A 21,871-nucleotide genomic window follows, 5' to 3' on the forward strand; every position below is an offset into this window, starting at 1 on the left:
GTGGGGAAAGGTCTCTCACACAGCAATCTCCTTGTCCACTGAACTCATTTCCTGCCTGTATTTTCTATGAGCAGAGGTGATGAAAGCAGAAAACATCCCTATGTGTGCTGAAAAAACGGTCAGGTGAAGAAACCTTTGATTTTTCCCACTTATAGGTGAGGATAATGAGGATAGAAATGAAGCACAGGTAGTATTTAATGTGGTAAACTGAAATTCTGGACAATGTTTATTGAGATGCCATATCCAAACCTCCTCTTGCCACTCTTTGCCAAGCTCTACATAAAATGTACAGGACCTAGAAATCTCCGTCAATGCTGTCACAGGTGGCCAGCCCTGCCTATTTTCTGCCATGCACGAGATGTTTTTAAACACTTCCTGCACTGTGGGTACTTTGTTTTCACTAGTACAGTGACTCCCAAACTAGAACTTTTGAACCTGGCTGAAGTTATGCCACAAATATATGTAATTAGGAGCCTAGTGGAAGTAAAATTGCAGAACCAGGTCTCACAGTGTGATTGTGAAAGAGAAAGGAAGGGAGAGGCATGACCTTAAAGTGCAGCCAGGGTTGTGAACATCTCCATATAGCCTTGGGCGCTCTCTGCAGAAGCTTTCAGACTCTTAAATGTGCCACGGTGATGCCCCAGCAGTCTCTGGACACAATTTTACCTTCTTGGTTTCCCTTGTGAAAGGATATTTTTTTCACATTCAACTCAGTGCTCTCTACTTTATTAACATTGAATTTTTCTCCTCTAAATCCCTGCTTGGGCCCCTCTTGTCTGGTTTCTGTCACTTGTAGTTACTGCTGCTGCCCACACCACATCCACAAATTACCTTTTCTGTGATCATTTCCAATCTCCATCCTTCCCCTTTGTTAAGAATGACCATTTCCTCTTCCTTATATTAATTGGTTTCTGAATTGTCAACTTTTCCTGGTCTTTTTATCTGTTAATTCAGCATTTGTCCTACCCATTTCCCCTGTACCAGAGCTCTTAAGCTGACCAAGGAGTCCACAGTGCTTGGAAATGTCTAAAACCCACCACCACTCCTACAAATGTTGCTTTTCTCACTCTTTTTCTCAGCCTCTTTTTTGGCTGTACCTTACTGGTGAGAGTAGAATCTGTTGTTCAAGGCAGGTAATAATGATTGCTTAAGGGTTTTTATTTTTGGTCCTGGAAAATTCCATGCCTATTTCAGTTACTGTGCAGAAAAATAATAAAAACTGCAGCAATTGATACAATATTGCAATAACATCAAAGATGAAAGCTGAAAGTTTGTTTTTTATCCTGGAAAAACTCTGTGGTAAATTCTCTTTTTCTCCACAGACTTCAACGCTGTGTAGATATGTGGCAACAAGGAAAGGATTCACTGAAAATGCTTAGCAGATGTGCCTGGAGAAAACCCAACTTCTCAGACTGCATTACAGTCAACATCCCCATCAATAGCAAATGCAGTACTGTTTGCAAAGCTGATATTTAATTCACTGGCTAATGACATTTAAAACCAGAGAGAGCACAATATTTTTATGCTCAAATTTAAATTTGTTTAATTTTTTGAGTCCATATAAAACAGAACATGGAAAACCCAACTTCATCTAAAAGCAGTGCAGGAGACCCACTGAAAACAGGGTTTTCTGTTATCTCTTATAAATAAATGAAAATATTATAGCAGAAGTTGCTCTTTATCCTTCATGCAAACACAACAGTTGTGATGATTATACTTAGCAGAGGGTGGATTTTGTGAGTCTGTTAGTATTTCCATTTGCTGGTTCAGTCATACATTTTTCTGCCAAAATGGCAGGCTTTGCTAAGCCTACAAACTAATTTAACTTCAGTAGGTCATCTGGATCAGGCTAACAACAACATTTATGCATTTGCATTAAACAAAAGCTTTATGCTTTTTTGAAGGTTTATGTTTATATTGGCCTCTAATAACGGGGCCAAATTCTTAGCTGATGTAATTTAACTGAATTCTAAGGCATGATACTCCAGCAGAGAATCTGATGATAACATTTACATTTTTATAGCTATAATGCAATGTATTCTAGATGTAGAGCTGCATCTATAGCTAACACACACAGTATATACATAATTATGAGCATAAGTATACATGCATGTATATATGCCAGTAGTATAATAAGTATGCATACAAATGCACACACTTTGTTTTCAGTCTGTGGTAGCCATCATTTGCTATTAGTTAATGCCCTAAACTGGGAATGGTGGATGTGTTTACTTTTAATGTGCCACCATGGGATAATTATGAAATATTTATTATATGGCAATTTTTCTGCATAAATACATGTTGTAGTTATGGGACAAAGCAGCCACAGTGTGACATGTAAGTTCTGCAATGACATTTCAAATAGTAGAAATATTCCTAGCGGCCTTTAAGGTACTTTATCCAATAGGGTGAGGATGAACTAACTTTATCTGCATGATGGATGGTTTGCAAGTTTTGGGGTAGATAAACCAATTAGAGGAGAGTAGATGTATTTTATTTGAACACTGAAATTCTATTGGCAAAAATGCGGCAAAGACAGTTTATATTTTCTTCACACTGTAAAAAGCAACTAACGATCCGTGGAGAATTTGGGAAAATGTCCTATTTACATTCCATCCTATTTATATGGTCTGCTTTTGCATATAAAGAAGGTCTTTGTTTCTGCAGAGTTTATCATCAGCTGCTAGTTATTCCCCACCAGTAACCATAGTCCTCTGTGGTATCAAACTTCATTTCCACATGCAAAGAGTTTTGCCATGTATATACATCAGGTACCTGGCAATTTTGTCTGTACAGGACATGGTGATGAGCTGCTCCCCCAGCAACACGCCGTCCCATGTCTGAGCAGCATTATGGCACCGGACAGGTATGGTTCCTTCTCCAGACTCAATCTTTGTTCGGAGATGCCCTCGGTATTTTCTCACTATGTGCTTGCTGCTGTTCACTGGGTAAAATAAACACAAGAATGGCAATAACTAAATGTTTTTAGAAAGAACATGAGAGGCTGTGTTGATGCCATAGCTCGTATTTGCAGAACCACCTGTGGAGGTCCTTTAAATTGGATGCAAAATTAGATGAGAATACAGCCCAAGAAAGCAGCCCAATGGAGAAAAGTACGTGCTCCCTAGCATGGCTGTCTTTTTCACATCAATCAAAACCTTCACACAGCACATGCTGAGCTCATCTTCCCACTCCCATTCCCTCATATATTTAAAAAGGACATAAGTAAGTGCTCTGTTTTTCAGAGAAGCAGTACAATATCTTGGTTTTAACCTGTGCTTGTAGGATTGACTTGTGTCAGGAGGCTATTTGAAAAACCTTGGTTCAATGAGTGCCATCAAGACTCACCTGCTTGATGCAGTCCAGTCCAACAATTTAGTGTAATATTCAGTGGCATTTTCTGAATAATTTCAGAAGGTTTTGATTTGTTATAACAAAATTTCATTGAAAATTCTCAAAAGCTGAGTTTTTATACTCTGGATCAAAAGCAAATCAAAACTTGCTACTTATTTATTGCTTGCTTAAATTCCATCTATAAACTCCCTAAAGTGAGACACCTTCCTGCTTTGTGTTGAACCGATATATCTTTTATAAAATTGCCATCCATCTCTTCAGTGATATTATCTACTTCAGTACTAGGCAGCTCCCTTTAGGACGGTGCAGGGCAAGCAGCTAATGTACTTGTGCTGTGCCACAATGAACTGCACAGAGTCCTGCAGACATGCAGTAGGTGCAGAAGATAATAACATACTTTACCTTCATTTTTATGAAAAGAGAAAAACTGAAGTTCATTATCAAAATGATAATGAACTCTTACCCTCTTTATACTGTCACTTTACCCCTGGATATTTTGGTTATAAAAGAACAGCAAGGCAGAGGGAGGCAATCCTCTTGCCCGTATTTCCAACTGTCCAACTGTATTTTAACATGGCCTGCCCCTCAGCTGGACCAGAAGGTTTACCTTGTGAAGGTGATGCTCTTCAGCCCTCAGCAGCCTGTGGGACTGCCTGGTTCTGGCACTAAATAACACTGGGGTGTTACAGGTTGTGAGGCTGTTTGAACCTCTGGCCATGAGCAGCTGCCTCTGTGCATACTCCTCAGCCACCTGCTCTCTCCCTTTCAGCTCTTTAACGTCCTTGCTTTCTATGACTGTTGTCTGCGCTGCAAGCTCCGGTGGAAGCAATTGATGGACTCTGGCTGCTGCTGATGGATGGTTTACAAAATGGGAATGGAAAAAATAAATCGCTTGAGCCCTTTGGGATTAGCAGAAGTGGTGAATACATGTAAAACAGCAGACGCAGCTGTGACCTGCCAGCAGACAGGTGCTGAGCCCCCACCAGCCTTCACTTCCTTCCTGCTTTTTTAAAATTGAAGATGGGGATATGTGTGCCAGCTGTGGGCTGGACCAGGTATCAGCTGGATTCGTTGGCCACAGCCAAAACCAATTCCCACCCAAACCCAGGCTCCCTCACGTCTAAAATATTTGCAAATCATGGAATCATAGAACCATAGAATAGTTAGGGTTGGAAAGAACCTTAAGATCACCTAGCTCCAACCCCCTGTCATGGGACAACTTCTGCTAGAGCTATGTTGCTCAAGGCTCTGTAAAAGGATGCCAGAGAGGGACTCTTCATCAGGGACTATGGTGGTAGGACAAGTGGTAGTGGGTTCAAACTTAAACAGAGGCAGTTTAGATTGGATATAAGGAGGAAGCTCTTTACTGTGAGGGTGGTGAGGCACTGGAATGGACTGCCCAAAAGAGTTGTGAATGTTCCATCCCTGGTAGTGTACAGGGCCAGGTTGGATAGAGCCTTGAAATACTGTAGGATTTGTTTGTGCTGCCACGGGATCTGAGTTTGGGGAAGAGCAGTTATTGCACTGCCATCCCCATCAGCACCTGTGTTCAGGACTCCTTGTGTCCAGGTGTCACAGAGCACCTCACAAGCAGACACTGCAGTAACCGCCAGGTTTAGAGTAGTGTGGTTTCTCAAACTTCAGTTTTGAGGGAAACTGGGAAAAGCGAATGGAAAAATAAAAAAATCAGTAAAAAAAAATGCCAAAGTCTCAAAAACATCTCAGATCCCTCTTCCCTCAAATTGCTGGGCTTTGCCAAGACTATCAAGAAGCCATTTTCACGGCCATGTGCTGTTCCTTTGCTTATCCCCCTTGTCTGGTACGCCTCCTGCAGTATTGTTCAGAGGATGATCTTTGGATGGGATTAGCTGTCTGGGAATTGGTCCATATTTTTCTTGGGACTCAGTGGGGAAACTCATTTTTTAAAACTTCAAGCAGTGTTGAGCAGCATTTTTTATTATTAAACAACAGAGTTGTGGGGAAGGTACCATGAAATTTGGACAACAAAAGGAGAAAGTGATCACTTCTGCTTAGCAAACACATCTAGCTGAGCAACAGCGAGAAATGTATAGCAAAACCACTGTGCCTTAGTCTGCATGCACTGAGAAGTGACGGCATGGCAGAGCTAGACCTCTGCCAGGGAAGCAGTGAAGAGTGACCCAAGAGACTATTGCTGCTTTAGCTGGTGGAAAGTGTGACTTGAAGCAAATCAGTTCTCTTTTCCTCAGCTTTCCCACAGGTATAAAGAAGATAATGATGCATCCTTCTGCAAATTCATTTAAAGGTACTGCTCAGAAGCTATTTATGAAAAACAGATGCTATCCTTTCAATAAAGATCTACCACAGGAGTCCACCTGCTGGAAATCCCCCAGGACACAATGAATTTTTAATGTTTCTTCCTCCATCTCTTTTTAGAAAAATATTTTCCCTTGCTACACCTTTCTCTCCCCATTTCCCATCTCTCTCTCCATTCCTCTTACTTTCTCAGCTCCCACTCTGACCTTCCCCTGAAGGTGCATTGGTCTCCTAGATTACTCTTTTTCAGGCAGTTCACCGTGTTGATATGCTTACATTTTGCAAACATGCAAAGGGATAGGTAACTGCTAGGGAATTTTAGTGCCTGCATGAAAAGAAGAGCAACCCATCATTTATATGACTTTCATTTCCCTAGGTAAATATTACCTAGTGAGGGGCAAAGCAACCCGCAATGTGCTGACAGAGATAAGGAGCCAGTTCAGGGGAAAACACCAGCCCTACTAACAACTGCTGAGCTCTTGAGGAATTTAAAGCATAGGCCAAAAATTTGGGGGGGAGAGGGATCTGAAACAGTTCTTTGAGTTGGGGGGGGGCCCCCCCCCCGCGTCTGCTTATTTGATTTTTCATTTGGCTATTTGATCTCCTCAGTTTCCCATGGACCAAAGGAAATGCAAAGGCCAAAGTATTCCAGGTCCAGCTGTTATTACAGTATCTCAGCCCTGGCCAGCAAGTACCAGAAACTGAATAATGAGGTTCTTAAAAGTGCTTAGGAAGTGTGTGCAAGTGCACAGATCGTCTCAAGTTCCAAATGCTCATATTAACTCAGCCCATGTGTCAAACTTGCTCCCTGTAATGCATGCTCTGCCCAGGGTGCAGCCAAGCAGACGGCATTAGCTGACAGGATTCAGGCAGCTGTGGCCAGTGTACGCTCACCCTGGGATACACTTCCACAGCACTGATAAGCGGTTTTAACTGCTCAACTGCTATTAAATTCAACAGATAGGGTGTGACTAAAACCCTGTGCTGTACTGCCTGTGTCAGGCTGCTCACATTGCTGGGATAGCTGGGACACAAGATCCAAAAGATGATCTGTAGCATTTATATAAAATACTAATAACCCAAAGCTGTGACTACTTTCTGATTGCCAATAGTTAAATAATCCAGATCCGCAACTGGAACACACTTAGCTCCTTTTTTTTTGCAAAACATTAAGTAGAACAAGAAGACATAAATATTGAACAGAGAAAAAGATGAGGCTCTGTGTGTTTTGCACTGAAGCTTCAGACAGATTCTAGCACATAAGCTGCTTGCCAGCAGTAAAAAATGCAGTCCACTTGCTGGCACAGCCTGCTACAGATCATCTTAAAGCAGTCTCAGAAACATATTTATTTATGCAACTTAGAGTCACAAACTACAGCCTACTCCCGTTCTGCTGTTCAGTATGATCAAAGCATCAGTGACTATAAGCATTTCTGATCTTTGCTGTGCTGGTGCTCCAACTGCTTAATCTCAACTAATTGCAAGGGGAGAAGGCGTCTGAGGATGCCACTTCAAGCAGAACAAAATGTCAATTCAAACTGGAATTGGAAAGGACAGATTTAAAAATCATTTGGAGTGGATTTATGATGTGTGATACACTCAAAAGTGGAAATTACTCGTGAGACTTCCTAAAATAAAAAGGTGCTGGATTAATAATTATTGGATTAGAAATTTACATAGGTGCCTTGTATTTAAAATCAGTGAAACCTACTGATTTCCAGGCTCACCCCTTATTTTCATATTTCCTCCAGGACCAGTTTAGGCTGCAATGGTAATGAAAAAAACCGCTCCATATTTATTATTTAGTTGAAGGGTGAAGAGGAAATGGACGGTGATTAAACAGAATCATACGAGTAGGGCTCTGTCTGAGATTTTGCATGACTGCCTCAGAGGTTCATTTTCTATTTCCCTGCTTCAGTGGAGGCTGTTCTCTCCTCATGAAGGAAGAAATAAAGCAACCTATCTTGCATTTTTTTCACTGCTGGGCCTTCCATTCATCAGCATGGTTTATAAAGCTTCCCTAGAGCAGTTTGAAACAAAGGGTGGAAAGAGGAGTTGTTAACATCTGCCTGCCTTTGTATTTTGATGGTTATTACAGATGCACTTTTCTTGAGCAGATGTTGAATAAATGTACAGTATTACTATTTCTGGAAGCGTCGAAGTGAGCATCATGGCACACTGAATGCTCTGGATATCTCTCCTTTGCTGGGTAAGGTGGCCGATCAGATAAATCTCTGCTGTGCTGTGCTTTGATGACCAGAAGAAGTTAAAATGCAATAGGCTGGCTTCTGAAAGCAAGAAACTTCAGGGAAATTCTGAAAGAAGTTTGGATTCAGGAAAAAGGAATAGGTCCCCTTACAAGGTGAAAAGCTGAAACTGAAGGTAGGTTTCATAAGACCAAGGGCTAGCCTGGTGAAAGCAGTGGTCTTGTCTGAATGCCTATGAAGCCACACCTGCAGTGAGTGAAGGGATGAATCCTTCCCAGGAGGGAACACAAGCACCTGGCTTGCATGGGTTAAAAGCTTATTGAGATGAATCCTTTAAAGTCAAGATATGACTCTGAAATATAAGCCAAAAGTTCTGTTGCATCTGAATGCAGTGCCAGGGGAGAACTGCTCACTCCCAGAGCCATGTAGTGCCTACCACGTTGTGGCATAATTCAGTTCAGATCTGTGGTTTGCATCATATCATTAAGCCCTATATATGAATACAAATACCAAATATATACTGCCTCTGTGAATGTTACAAAACCTGGGACACCTGTAATTTGTGGAACTGAAATGAGTATTTGAAATTGAACTTTTTTACCTTTTGCTTCCTTCCTGGTGTTTCCTGGCTGAAATCCTGAGTTTGGACAACAATCATGTGTATCTTGACCTGATAAAAGATGTTACCCTTTGGTGTGTTATGCTTTCTCTTCTTCATTAACTTTCAAAGAACATTTTTCAGTCTTTCTACTTCTTCCATAACTTTTCATCTATCAATAGTTTCGAGTGACGTAAGACAAGGTTTGAAAGGAAAGGCAATTAACCTATTCATAGGTTATCAATATGTGGCATTTAATCCAGAAGAAAAATCAGTGATAAGAAAAACATGAAGCTCGATTTAAAAAAAAAAAACCTACAAAATGACCTCATTATTTGTCCTTATTTGTTTTATGCACATATTAATTAAAATATGATATTTTATTTGTGCTTTGGTGTTAGAGGCAGTAACTGTAGGAAGGGTGTAAGAATGGTTCTCTGTCATATCAAAACACACCACCGAATATTTTAATGAAAAGTCTTCATTTGAGTGTACAAAATGCCTCCATATGTGATCACTGATGGGCAAAATTTCATCTATTCAAGAGGTGAGACACTTTTAAAAAGACTTTTCATTATTTTTGTAAAATAATACAAAATGTGTTGAAAACTCATCCTAGGGAAATGTTCTAGGATACTTTTGTGAAACTAACTGCTAGAAGCAGAGAATGACACTCTAAAACATGAAACCCATTTTGCAGTCAGACTAACTTCTAAGTAAGACCTGGTCTCTTAGCAAGCTTTAATCGCTTAAGACAAAAATAACGATAAAGAATACCTGAGAAATAGATCAAAGTATACAACAAACTGCTTTTCTGCAATATCTGCCTGTTGAAGAATCCCTGGGGTCAAAATGTGAGTAACGAGTTAAAATTCTTTTAAAAAATCATTTACTGGCAACAATGTCAGGCATCATTTCCTCTGAGTTATAAGTAACTGTTCCAGGCAAGGAGGAATGAGTAGCACTGGGTCAGGTGTGGGGGAGATCCTTTATGCCACCTACAAACCCAGACTGCAGACTCCAGCCTGCTCTGGAGTAGAAATGCATTAGTATGTTGAAGCCAAAAGCACAAGACTTATCAGTGGAATTAAGATTCTGTGCCTGTGGCAATCAAGGAAAATACAACTCAAACACTTCAAAATCATTGTTTTTAATTACTAATTGCTCCTCTCATCTAAAATCAGATGTGCAATGCCATTGCTTTGGAAGTGCAGCTGCTCCCACAGAGCAAAGTCTTAGAGACCTGGCAAAGGGCTGTGCTGGTGTTGTGAACTCCAGTGACAGAGAAAACTTCTGCAGCTTTCATGAGCTTTCTGTCCAGTCACAGAGGCACATTAGCTGGTCTCCAGCAATGATCAGCTCATCTTTCACAGTGTGGGGAGCTGCTGCTGTTGCCCAGGTCAGTGTCTGAGCAGAGCCAGGGCAGGACAGTGGCTGGAGGCTGCATGTGGAAGAGGGAATGAAGTATCAGATGGACACCAGTGCAGGCCAGCCGATCACCTACGTCCTAAGCTGTGCCTCATTGTATCTTCTTCCTTTATTTCATTATTTTTTTAATGAAAAATGATTTCTCTTAAAGCTAGGCTTTATTTTTTAAATAGGCTTTGTGTGAAAAATTGTCAGCATCACTGGAATTGCCCATTTGGTGCCAATTCTCTCCCTCACCATGTTTTAATCAGAAAGTTTACACAAACATAAAGAGAATGTTATTTATCATAACCCTCTTTCTTTTATCAACAAAATGTGCTGTTATTCATGTGGCTTTGGGATTTTTGCTGTTGTTTGGAAATTGAAATCTTCAATAGTGATTTATGAAAAATGTTGTGAAAGAAGTCAGCAAAATATGAAAACAGAAAATGAGCCTTGTGGGACAGAAACAACAGCAGTCTGTCAACAATATGGACAGATATTCAGCTCTCCATGTGGCTGGTATGAGCCTAGAGAGGCTGTGGTTTCTGCTGTATTGCTAGACATACTCTGGTTCAACTTCAGCTTCTGGATCTGTAGATGGAAATTGCTGAGTAAATTTTTACAGTCTCTGGGTGGAGAAATTCAGTCTACATCATCAGGAAATGGTCCCTGTTGGCACTAAAAATCTATGGATTGTAGTTACTAAATTATTTTGAATAATGTTAGAATAGTGCTTAGAATAGTGCTTTCCTTTTTAATATCCTACTCTGATCATTAATTACCCTTCCTCAGAGCTGTGACAGCTGGATACCTTTTATTGCCATTTTACACGTATGGAAAAAGAAATTACCAAAATGAGGTGAGTTGCTCAAGGCTAGATGGAGAAGCTAGCTAGCAGAGCAGTGGTTAGGATTAAGCTGTTTGTTACTCTTAAGTAGCTGTCTTCAGATTTCTCTCTTTATAAGAATTCAAGAAGCTCTCAGGAGTCTAAGGACTTTCAAAAATCCCACAAAGATCTTAATGGTAGCTGGATTTGCCTGACAAGCTTTACGAAACTCAGGTAACAAGGTTTACCTGTGACTCCGACTCATTGGAAGGGCAAATGAGACCAAATTAGATCTAAGTGGGTGTAGTTTTTGCCCATAGAGATTTTTCCCAATTACGGTTTAATCTTTTCCGCTCAAAATACATTTTGTAATTAGGCGCGTATCTCTAGCAGGCTGTCGGATGCTGTGGGTGGAACTGGGGAAGCCATGCGGTCTCTTTGTCCCTGAGGACCACAGAGAACATTAGACATCGTTATTCCTTGGCTGGACAAATTCGAGGAAAACCAGCTTTTCTTGGTGATTTTTTCTACCACTATTTTAGAAGCTTCTAGACATGGCCTTTTTGCTGATTAATGTAGCCTTTTTATCACATCTGAACATTGTGTCCAAATGCAGTGTTTTACAAAGCAGCAAAACCCATAACAAAGCAGAATCAATAAATACAGTGCAATGCCCTTGGGCGATTCAAGCATTCTATTAAAATCAGGATCTGATTATAGCTGTGGAAACCTGTTTTCCTGAATCCTAACAAACACATTTTGCTTTACATGAAAGGTTTTCAAAGCTGTGGCTAATGCTTGCTTTGAGCAATCCATAGTTTCCAGCATATTCTTTCTCTTTTCCCAGATAGACACGCACTGTGCTGACACATCCTTCTGAAAAATCTTATTTTCCACTTTAAAACTCCCCCTGAAACAACAAAACCTAAATAAGCAAAATCAGCCAAGAATATCACAATGAAAGGGAACTGGGACATTTTCAGTGCATGGTCAAAGCCAAGGAGTTTTCTCATGATTATCAGTTCTGACAAAGTTTTCCTGAAGAAAGGGAGCTGTCTAGCTCCGCTGATAGTTCACGGAAGCTCTGATCCAGGACTTGGGAAATACAGGTTCAAGTTTCTTCCTTTGAGTCGAAGTGGCCTTGAATGAAAAAGCTCACCTTTGAACTAGGCCTGGAAAAAAATTAAATAGGTTTTTTAATACTCCTTGTTATTGCACTGCTGACCAGGAGACATGAAAAGTACAGGGTGCGATCCCAATTTCACACAACCATGTTATGTAAAACATCTGCCTGACAAGTTTAGATTTCTTTCCAGCCAGTCAGTACTTTGAGACCTGAAAGTTGTCATGAATGAAGTGGTTATTCACCAGTCAGTTTAGCAAAACGCCACTAAACTCCTAACTCCAGACTGGTGCAGATTACTGATGAAACACGAAGCAATAGCAAACTTTCACAGGTTGATTAATTGGCATTGAAAGCTTTAGGACTTTCAATGTAGCAAAACAAAAGCCTCTTTCAGAGGTGCATTCGGGGGTCTAGCATGATAATACCAACAATAAAACCATGAGTGCTTTCATAACTCTCCTAAGCCTGGAGATCACTGGTTTCTCTGACAGGTTTAGGGGCTAGAGCTGACCCTCAGGATTGGCAAAAGGTTTAGCATGGCAGGCTGTTCAGGGCATTGAACCTCTCCTTTGGACAGACCAACTTCTAGTTAACTGTAGAAAAGTCTTTGTGCTTCCTCTGTATTTACTCTGGTAAATTGAGGCTGCATCAGTGGCAAAAGCAGAAAAGGGCCACTGCTTCATAGCAACTTTTTCTCAGAGGAGGCTGACAATGGATGCTCTGCTCACCCCCTGAACCCAAACCTTTTGGATCCATCCCAGTCCAGTCTTAATGAAGTGAAAGGACAATTTTCCCTCCCCTTCTTTAATAATCAGTTCCCTAGCACCTGAAGTTATCCAACAGCTTCATGCTATGTCTGCAATTTCTGCAGCATCCTTTACATGACAAAGCAATCTGGGCCCTCTACAGTAATTCATCCAGTGCTAGGATTATTTCTCCCGAGGCAGTGTTCAGTGCTACAGCCTACAGTGTCGCATGATTTTTTTTCTTTTGTGTTACTTCTGGCCGTGGTTCTCTATGATAATTTTATTCTGAGATCCCCCAAGGTATTGTTTTGCTCAGCCATATGAAAAATAGGAAAATAATGCACCTTCATCCTGGTTCCACAGACGGGCCATTCATCAGCATAAAATCAGCTTTACAGCAGCCTAGGAGGAAGCTGCTCCATGCACTGAATAGCTACGAATTTCCAGTATGGTTTCCCAGGCTGCAGCGGGCCAGCAGCTGTGATGGAGTGATATGATACCTGGGAGCACTTGTACAATGGAAACAAATAATAGTGCTCAAACCCAAGGGATGACCTGTGGTTACCCTCAATTTTTGCAACAGGGGCAGTATATCAATTTGTTAGGACCTGCATTTTCTTGTAGTTACAGATATCTAATTTCTTTTCAGATCACTGAGTTATTTACATTGGTTCTACCTTGAAATGCTTTCCCTCATATCATCTACCCACAAGAACAGAATTTGTCCATTTAAACAAAACATGATTGGCAGAAGGAAGGCAGAGATTTCTTCCCTTTCTCATCCAATAACATTCACTAAACTCAATGCTTTTGGGAGCTATTTTAGCCCAGCTGCTGCCATAAGTGTCCTCATTGTATTTCCATCCTGGTACCTGCCTGCAGGATGCTGAATGCAGAGCTCTGGAGCTGTCTCATGACATTCACAGGAGATCATTTGTGTCTGTCTCCTGGAGACAGACAAGCTCCTTAGACCACCTCTGCTTGAATTTGGCCCTCTCCAGCCAGTCTGCTCAGGATACAACTTTCAGGGACTCTAATTTGGAGATCATATACTGATGCAAGACAGAAGGCTGTCTCCAGTGTGAGCAGGGACACTCTGAGACAGCCCCAGATTTGAGGGTTATCAGAGAGCATTTTGTCTGAGAATGGGATGTAAAATCCAGCAGCCAGAGTCACAAGCAGGGAAAGCACAGGTTCACACAGTGAAAGCACACTTGAAGTAGACAGGGCAAACTTGTCTTTTTGGATACTATTCAGTTACCTAACTTCTCTGAAAACTGCACTGCCCATCTCCCCATCACATCACCTACCAAGGCAATGATCCAGCTCACGTGGTTGCAAGTGGATCCTGTCTAGATGAGAACTCTGTCAAATGTGTATGCGTGAGAGCTTCAGCACAGCTGTAGGTTAATAGACAAGCAGGAGGAAGACCCCATGTGGAGCAGATGCAATGGTGTGTTTCAGACCTAAGGGGAGCATGGGATAAAACAGGAGCTGGGCTATCAAGGAGTCAATGGTACAAGGCAATACAGTGTGTTAGCAAGAGACAGAAAAGCAGCCCAGGGGAGAGGAATGGAGACAAGCCCTGGGGCAGATTCTGTTTGTCTCTTTGGCAATCCATGTAGTGAAAAAGAGAGCATGTCTAAAAGAAAGGTAGACAATGAGGTAAAATCCTGCCAGGGAAGTAGGAGTGGGGAAGCGGAGGATTTGCTAACTCATTTTTTTAAGCACTTCATTTTGCTCTTCAAGAGACTCTTAAAAGAAGTGCCAATGAGTCAAGAAGCCCTAAATTAGCTAGGAAAGCACTTTAAGAAAGCAAGGGCTTGATTACTCCATGGTCTGCCCTAGATTCAGAAGGTGTAAAATACAGAATAGTACAGGGCTAGCTCCCCCTATCCATGGGAGAAACACCAGCCCCCTTAAAACCTTCCGGAAAGCCCTGGTAACTTGGTGCTGTGATACTGCCCTTTGGAGAAATCAGAAATCCAGGCATATTTTGTTTGGATTTACACAAAGGGAGAAGGTATCAGGAAAGGAGATGTTGTTCCAGGCTCCTTGACCTATTGAACTGAAGAAGGGGCAGAAGATGAGCACTCAAAGGAGAAATTAGAGTTGTGAGGACACTCTCCAGAACATGGGAACATTCTGCCTCTTCACCATATAGCTGTGCTACAACCTTGTGGGTAACCTTGGAAAATGACTAAAAGAGTCTTAGGAAGGAGTCTGCCTGGAGCGAATGAGCCAGGACAAACCCATAAGAATTCTTACAGCTGTCTGAAACCCCTCCGGTATTTCCCAGCCTCTTACTTTTGCAACCCCACTGACCCTGGCTGGCCTCCTCTCTTGCTGTCACCTGCTCCTGCACCTCCCCTCTCAGCTTCCTCCTTTACTCTTTTGGATTGTACCTGCCTCTCCTAAAGCTTCAACTTCACTTGAACCCCCCCATAAGCTTTTCCAACCTTCTGCCCTGTAGGTACCAAGAAAGACTTAGAAAACCCTTCCATGCTCAAAGTAGCCCTGGTCCAGCTGGATTTTTGCCTCTCTTTTAGAGCTGCCTAAGGATGTATAAACAAGACAAGTCAGCTCACCCCTATCCAAAAAGGCCACCATTGCAAATCAAAGTGAGATTTTATATTTTTGTACCTAATCTCTTACTTTCCTGATGAAACTGGCACGGGTGCAGGCTCCCTGGATTGCTCCTCTGCATTGCAGCTGTACACATGGACCACAGTAAGGTCAGACTTTTACACATGTCGCTAACTTGGTACTCTGCACTATCCAGTAAGAAGTAAACTGGGTTTCAAGTGCATGCTAGATTATCTTCCTTAACAGAACAAAGCTCATAAGAAGGAAATGTGAGACCTCCCTGAGGGTGCTAGGAAGACACGGTGGATAATAGGAAATTTTTGGAAGGAGATTTGAGAAGTGGATTTTGCTTACTCCCTGTATTGATAAAGGCTTATCATATTCCTTTGCAAAGCCAGAAACCACATGGTGAGACACTGTTTTTAAATGTTAATGCATCTTTAGAGAATAATCAGTAACATTTGGTGGCTTGCGCTAGCTCTAGGAGAGGCATCTTTGTTGTTTAAGAAATGAAACAGCATTCACCTGGAGTTTCTTGTCATTACTGCATGAAAGAAAGGTTATTTCTTTGGTAAAGAAAAAAAAAGAGAAGATCTGAATGATAAACATTATAAAATACTTATCTTCCCAGATGTCTCTGGGATAATGTGAGCTGAAAGGAAATGCTTATCTTGCTGAAGGACAGCTTTTGGCAACACATCTTTTTACACAGTGCTAAACTATTTTAAGAGCACAGGACAAAGGTAGAGGGATCTGGTTAAAAGACTGAATTGCAAACCAGATGTAGTGCCCCTTCAAGCCCTTCTACTGAATCACTGTGTAACCTTGGTTTAGCCACACAGCCCTATCTACCCCAGCTTCTGCACTGGGACAGTAATTGGTGTAATAACCAGCGTGAAAGGGATTTATGTGACTAACTATAAATTTACTGTATGTGTCAGATGTTGCTTGATTATATATTTTTAAGCACAGCTTCCTGCACGTCCTGTTATGTAAAGAAGCATTCCCGCATTACCTGGTAGATGCATGTGCTTTCTGAAGCAATCCATGAGACAAGCAGAGTTACCTCCAGGGCTGGGTTCGTATCAATAGTGCTGTCAGCTGCCCAAAGCACCCACTTTCTGATTCATGGATGTAGAATCCACCCTGGACAGCTTTCAGTTGTTCTTGAGAATGGACCGCATTTTTAAAGTAATTACAGATTTTGTTGCTTCCACTTCACATGTCAGGTAAGGGGTGCCCCAGGCAGCCTGCCTTCTGGAAAACATGAGCGCCTTTAACCAAACATAAAGCCTTTTTAGGTATGCTTCAATACACACATGAAGTGGGAGGGCAAAAATCTCTTTGGTTTTTATATTCTTTGGCACCTATTTATTTTTAATTTTGTTTTTAACATACTATGTGTCCTTATTTTGCTACCAGGAATTTGACAATTTGCTGTTTGCTTTCTAAACACTCACTTGCTTTCCTCCATTTTATAAACACTGCTAGTAGAATGTAGAAATCATACCAGGTAAGGAAGTGTATTTCCTTCCTGATTAGGTGCATTCTGCTTTCTTGCCCCAGCAAGCTGCTGTTTCACCCACGACAAAAAGATTCCAGTCTGGGGAGAATAATACCTAATCATTAGTAAATAACTTGTACAAATAAGAACCAGGAGTGAACCTGCCGCCTGATAGATTCGCCTGTGAGGAAGTTAGGTCATCGTGTGACCTTGGATGATTAATTTTACATTCCTGTGTCTATGCTTCCTCTTCCATCCATTCTACCGTCTTGTCTGCTTCACATTTAAGGTAGGGCAAGGACTATTTCTCATTATATGTACATTCAGCAGCCAGCACTATGGGTATTATGGCACCGTAAAATGCATGTATGAGAAGCAATACCTAGGGGTAGAGATAAGAGTGCAACCTTCTGCATCATGGACTGGATTATGGGGTGACAGGCACATGTGATAATGAACCCTAGACCTCTTGAGTCCCCTTTCCCTTGCTGGGGGCATTTGCTGTGTCTAGGTAAGGGCAAAGCTGGTGCAGTGAGAACCCAACAAGGACATGTCTTTGCAATGGCAGGGCAGTAACGCAGACATGCAAGTCTGGGGCGGGGTGATGAGACAGGAGTGCTGGGTCATGACGATGGAGATGGGGTGTCTCTTCATGAACAACAAGCTCTGCAGCTCTGCTGGTGGCACACAGAGGCTCGAGAGCCGATTTGTTTACCTCACTTGCAGAATCACCTCCAGAGACAAAATCCCTGGAAAACCATGTTTCTGCTTAAATGCCACAGGTGTAGGCCCAAGGCCTCTAAGGCTGCTCTCATGGACTCCATCTAGCCCATTTGCCATGCAATGGCAATGCAGCTGATTTGACATAGGCAGGATGGCCAAGGAAGGAACCTTTCCAGAAGGATCTTAGCATTACTCACTGCAAGGGCAGGTGGTATTTGGAGAGAGTCTGACCTTCGATCAACAGTACAAATATTATATACCATATCATTGCTCTACTTCAGACTCCAGCTGCTGCAGCCTAGACAGCTCAGATTTAGGGTAAATGCAGCCCTTCAACCTGTGTGCACTGCCTGAACCCTGAGAAAAGTCTGCATCCCCAGCTAGTGTCCTGATCCTCTGCTCCATCCCATGGCTGTGGCTTCTTTGATCATGAGGGCCCTTACCAAAGCATTTATTTACTGCTGGGGTTGCACTTCCTAGCAAGAAAAGCAGGATATTTGGGCTGTATTTCTTATCAGAGCCACTGAGCCCCAGGCACATGAAGCAGTCTCCCACGGCCTTGCCCAGCTCTGATTTTCCCATCACACCTTCCACCAGCACATGAGACTGAGCACCAGTTACACAGACACACACACACCACACAGCCTGTAGTGTTTCCTACTTTGAACTGAAATACTTTCTGCAAGCAAATAAAGAGACAAGGGCTCATCATAGAAAAAGAAAAACCCATGCAAAAGGGAATAAGGAGAGGTAAGATTTTTTTCTTACAGTCAGTTGTGATTTCATAGGGGGAGTTGAGGCGCGCATCTCCACAGGGTGAAGTGCTCACATACAGATGGAACAGGATGTTCTCCCGCAGCCTGTAGCCTCCCTCTTTCAATCGTACGAAGATTGATCGTTCCCAGTCTTCTCGTCGTTTGCTATGATCACAAAAGAGGTCCCAGGTCATTTGTTACACACCAAATCAGAAACATTTCTGCTCTCTTTCTCTGTTTTTCTCCTCTGTTTGTTTCTATTAGCAGCTGGCATCATATATTACTCCTAGGGACAACAAGAGGAAACAACGAGCTTCTGCAAGTGAAGAAATAGGTTGATGGGGTCAAAACTGCCAAAGTGTTTTTGGCTTGCTTACCCTACAATATATTCTAATGATAGAATGTGTGGATTTTTGAAGGGTAGCTCTCTTTCCTTAAATGCACAGATGCATAAACACTTTGATTTTAAAGAGGTCCTGGCATGTGAAAAAAGGAAAAGTTCTCTTTGGCTCTCCTATGAATAAATCAGCTCTGCTCATCACAATGCCTAGGCATGTGTTTAAATCCCATTAACATCACTGTAGCCAAGATGAGTGTTTCTATGCTCCACTGGAAAGTGCCTCTAATTAAGAAGCTAGATTTTATCACCCCTGTGATCCCTCCCAGCTCCCCAGGTGTTGCTTTTTTCCCTGTTCAACCCAAGCCACCTATGACTGCTCTATCTAAGCCAGCAACGTCCTCTTGGTCACTTGGATTTCTGGAAATTGGAACCCATCCTGAGAACAGTGAGACAAAACTTGTGCAGCCTTTTCTCAGCTCAGTGAAAAAGATACTTATTAAGATGGAGCTTTTATCTTCGCAGTGGTTCAGTAGCTCGATGGGGACACAGCGCACACATTCCATTAGCAACAGCTGCCCAGGAGGCCAAAACCCTCCCAGTCCTGCAGTTTGCAGCAATAGCTCACATTAAGGCTGTGCTTGCCGTGTGGTTCTTCAGATGATTTACACTTGGGAAGACATGGGTGATTTCTCTGACAGACAGCTGCCTCTAATACATACATTTGGGTGATGGCCGTGATTGTAATTTTGAAGGTGAAAATGTGATTAGTGAAATTATGATGAGACTCCTTTCCATCTGATGCCTCAGTCCTTCCCTCAGAAACTCAAGGGTCTTTTTGTGGGAATATCTCTGAACAGAATGACACCTGCAGGTAATGATTTTCCTAGGAGGGTCTTAAGAAGCCAGAATCCTACCCATTTAATTCACTATAGGACAGCCCATTAACCACGGCGGTTTCTGCTGGTTTCTCTGCCTCCTGTTAGTGTAAACAGGGGTGCTTTTTACTCAGCCTCAGAGCAAGTCCCTGGCTTTAATCCAAGCTGCTTCTGCCTGTTTTCTCCTGGTGCAGCCTCTGTGCTATTGAAGCTGTTTGGCTGTCACTCTTCCGTGGTTTGGGTGTTTTGTCATTTTTTGATGCCAGGATGCGTTTGCTGTCAGGAGGAATTTACAGGCACATTAGCTCGGCTGTCAGGGACAGGGAGGCACACCGGCTGCCGAGCTGGGGCTGCCACATGCAGCTCCTTCATTTTCTGCTGGCTGCGGTGGAATTTCCCAACTGCGCTAATTATATTATTGCCCTGATCCAAGCTTCTGAAATAATAAAATACCTGTAAGTCCTGCTGCTTGGACTTCAGAGCAACTGCAGTTAGTGTTAAATAATTCACTGCAAATTCAGCTGGGAGAATACAGTGCAGCCCTGTTGCCTCCTATTCTTATGCTAAACCTCACCAGAGTGGGGGGCAGCTTGCAGTACTTAGAAACAGTTGCTATGTAGTGTTGGAGCAATCGTTCTTTGGGCTGGGTTTAAGGAGTTCACAGTAACCAGCACCCATCCTGTTTTCACTGGTTATTGTTTTTCACTGATTAACCCTGCTCTCTTACCCCGAGTACCAAGAAGGATCTGTGGCCAGTGTGGCCGATAGGTTTGGTGATTGACAGCTGCTCTAAAAATAGATGGCAGGGCTGGAGGGTAAGGCAGCTTGGCTCTTCCTCCAGGAGACTGAGATCCTCTGTATCGCATATGATCCTGACCTGCCTTTGGGAGGTTTCCTGGGGGCTGAACTCAAAACATGAGATTCATTCCTGTAAAGCGGCAGAATAAATTTAATAACAAAACTCTGAGAGTATTGTTATGAAAGAGTTTGAAATGCAATACCGTATGCTGTGGCTTAGGAGAGATTCGTGTGCATGGGATGTTTGGGGGATTTCAAAGCCCGGGGAGATCCAGAAACCTTGTAAAAATGGTTCAGGTGGAGCATACTTCTGCAAAGCCACTTCTCCCCCAGCACCAGTACACCTCTGCCTTCCCTTGGGAACTGTCACTTTGAGCTGTGAGGAGGAGAATGAGTTTGCAGTAGCAGAATTTTGCAATGCCATTTTGCACAGCCATACACTCCATAAAGCAATGGGGAAGCCCACAGTGAGCCCACAAATGTCATTCGTTCAGGGGGTGGTGTTAAAGTGTCATTTTCACGCGCTGGCAGTAGCTAAAAGAGCAAAATTTGTCTCTAAATGTTTCCCGCTATGAATGTCAGTGGGAGAGTCAAGATTTGAGCCTGATTCAAAAGGAACATTCAAGAATGTGCTAAATTTTAATCTTGTGCTTAAATTCATTACTTAGCATAACACACACGTAAGTTTTGAGCTGATTTCAAGAAGATACTTAAGCACATACTTATGGTTTAATATATACAGAATGTTTTGCTGAAACCAGGCCTCATTCTTGAAAATGGAAGCAGGGAAGCTGGTTTTAGTAAACATACAGATGGGAAGTTTCTAGTACATTACATGCTACAGCATGGCATCTTAAGAGCAGGCTTAAATGGAGAGGAGCTGTGTCCACTAAAGTAGGACAGAAGTAAGAAACAGATGTATAACACACAGCTAGTTTTCCTGGAAAAGAACTTAACTGGATTGGAGGAAGACTATTCCTTGCTTTTTGTGCATAAAATAAACAGTGGTTTGCATCTGACTCACTGGAAGAACTTAGCTTCTGGTAAAATCATCCCTCTAGCACCTGCAGGGCCACTACAGCAGCAAGACTGCTATGGCGCTGATTTATTTTAAGAATAGGCTATAAGTTTTAATTTTGTTTAAGAGCAGGATTTTCTTTTCTTCCCTATTGGCCAGCTGGTATAAATAATCTCACAGAAATCAATGTGAATTTTACTGCCACCATTGCAAGAGAATCAGACGATGGTATTTGTGTACTTTTTGATGGCAATTTTTAGAAAAGCTTCTCAAAAGGTCTTTCTTGTCTTTCTTCTGTACATCACAAAATTTACGTCTTACTTTTCATCTTTTTTTGTGAAAGTCTTGAGAAGTGGAGGATTATGGTTGTCATAAAAACGAAATCTGAGAGGGCTAAGGGTTTTAATCAGACTGGTTAGAGGCTGTCAGGCTTTAGTTGTGCTTTTAGCTCTTATTTAACTCAAGCTTTAGACAATAAATTTTGAAAGAAAGTTTCCTTTTGAAGTATTTGTCACTCTTGCTTCTTAGAGAGGATAAAGTTCCTGTTCTGGAGCTCTCTTTCCCAAGGAAAGTCAGGAAAGTTACACTGTCAACACTGAGCAATATGAAGAGAGGGGGAAAAAAAGTAATTTACATATTTCTGCAGCTCTGGTTTGTGGCTGGCATTGTTCTACAGTTTAAATATTTGAAGCGGTCACCCTATGCTCTCT

The 21,871-nt window shown here is 42.1% G+C and overlaps 1 protein-coding gene across 1 annotated transcript in view; it reads right to left on the minus strand.

Annotated features, from left to right (window-relative positions):
* The window catches only part of ADARB2 (adenosine deaminase RNA specific B2 (inactive)), a 309,490-nt gene that overhangs the window by 20,664 nt on the left and 266,955 nt on the right, over positions 1-21,871 (minus strand). The window contains exons 6-7 of the mRNA XM_061349646.1: positions 18,144-18,295; positions 2,776-2,944 (exon numbers count right to left, since the gene is read on the minus strand). Coding sequence (XP_061205630.1) covers positions 2,776-2,944; positions 18,144-18,295 — 321 coding nt within the window. The remainder of the gene's footprint in view (positions 1-2,775; positions 2,945-18,143; positions 18,296-21,871) is intronic.

This window comes from Neopsephotus bourkii, unplaced genomic scaffold, assembly GCF_033783945.1.
Source record: "Neopsephotus bourkii isolate Nb327-2 ecotype Australia unplaced genomic scaffold, CSIRO-AGI_Nbou_v1 NB_53, whole genome shotgun sequence".
NCBI classification, from domain to species: domain Eukaryota; kingdom Metazoa; phylum Chordata; class Aves; order Psittaciformes; family Psittacidae; genus Neopsephotus; species Neopsephotus bourkii.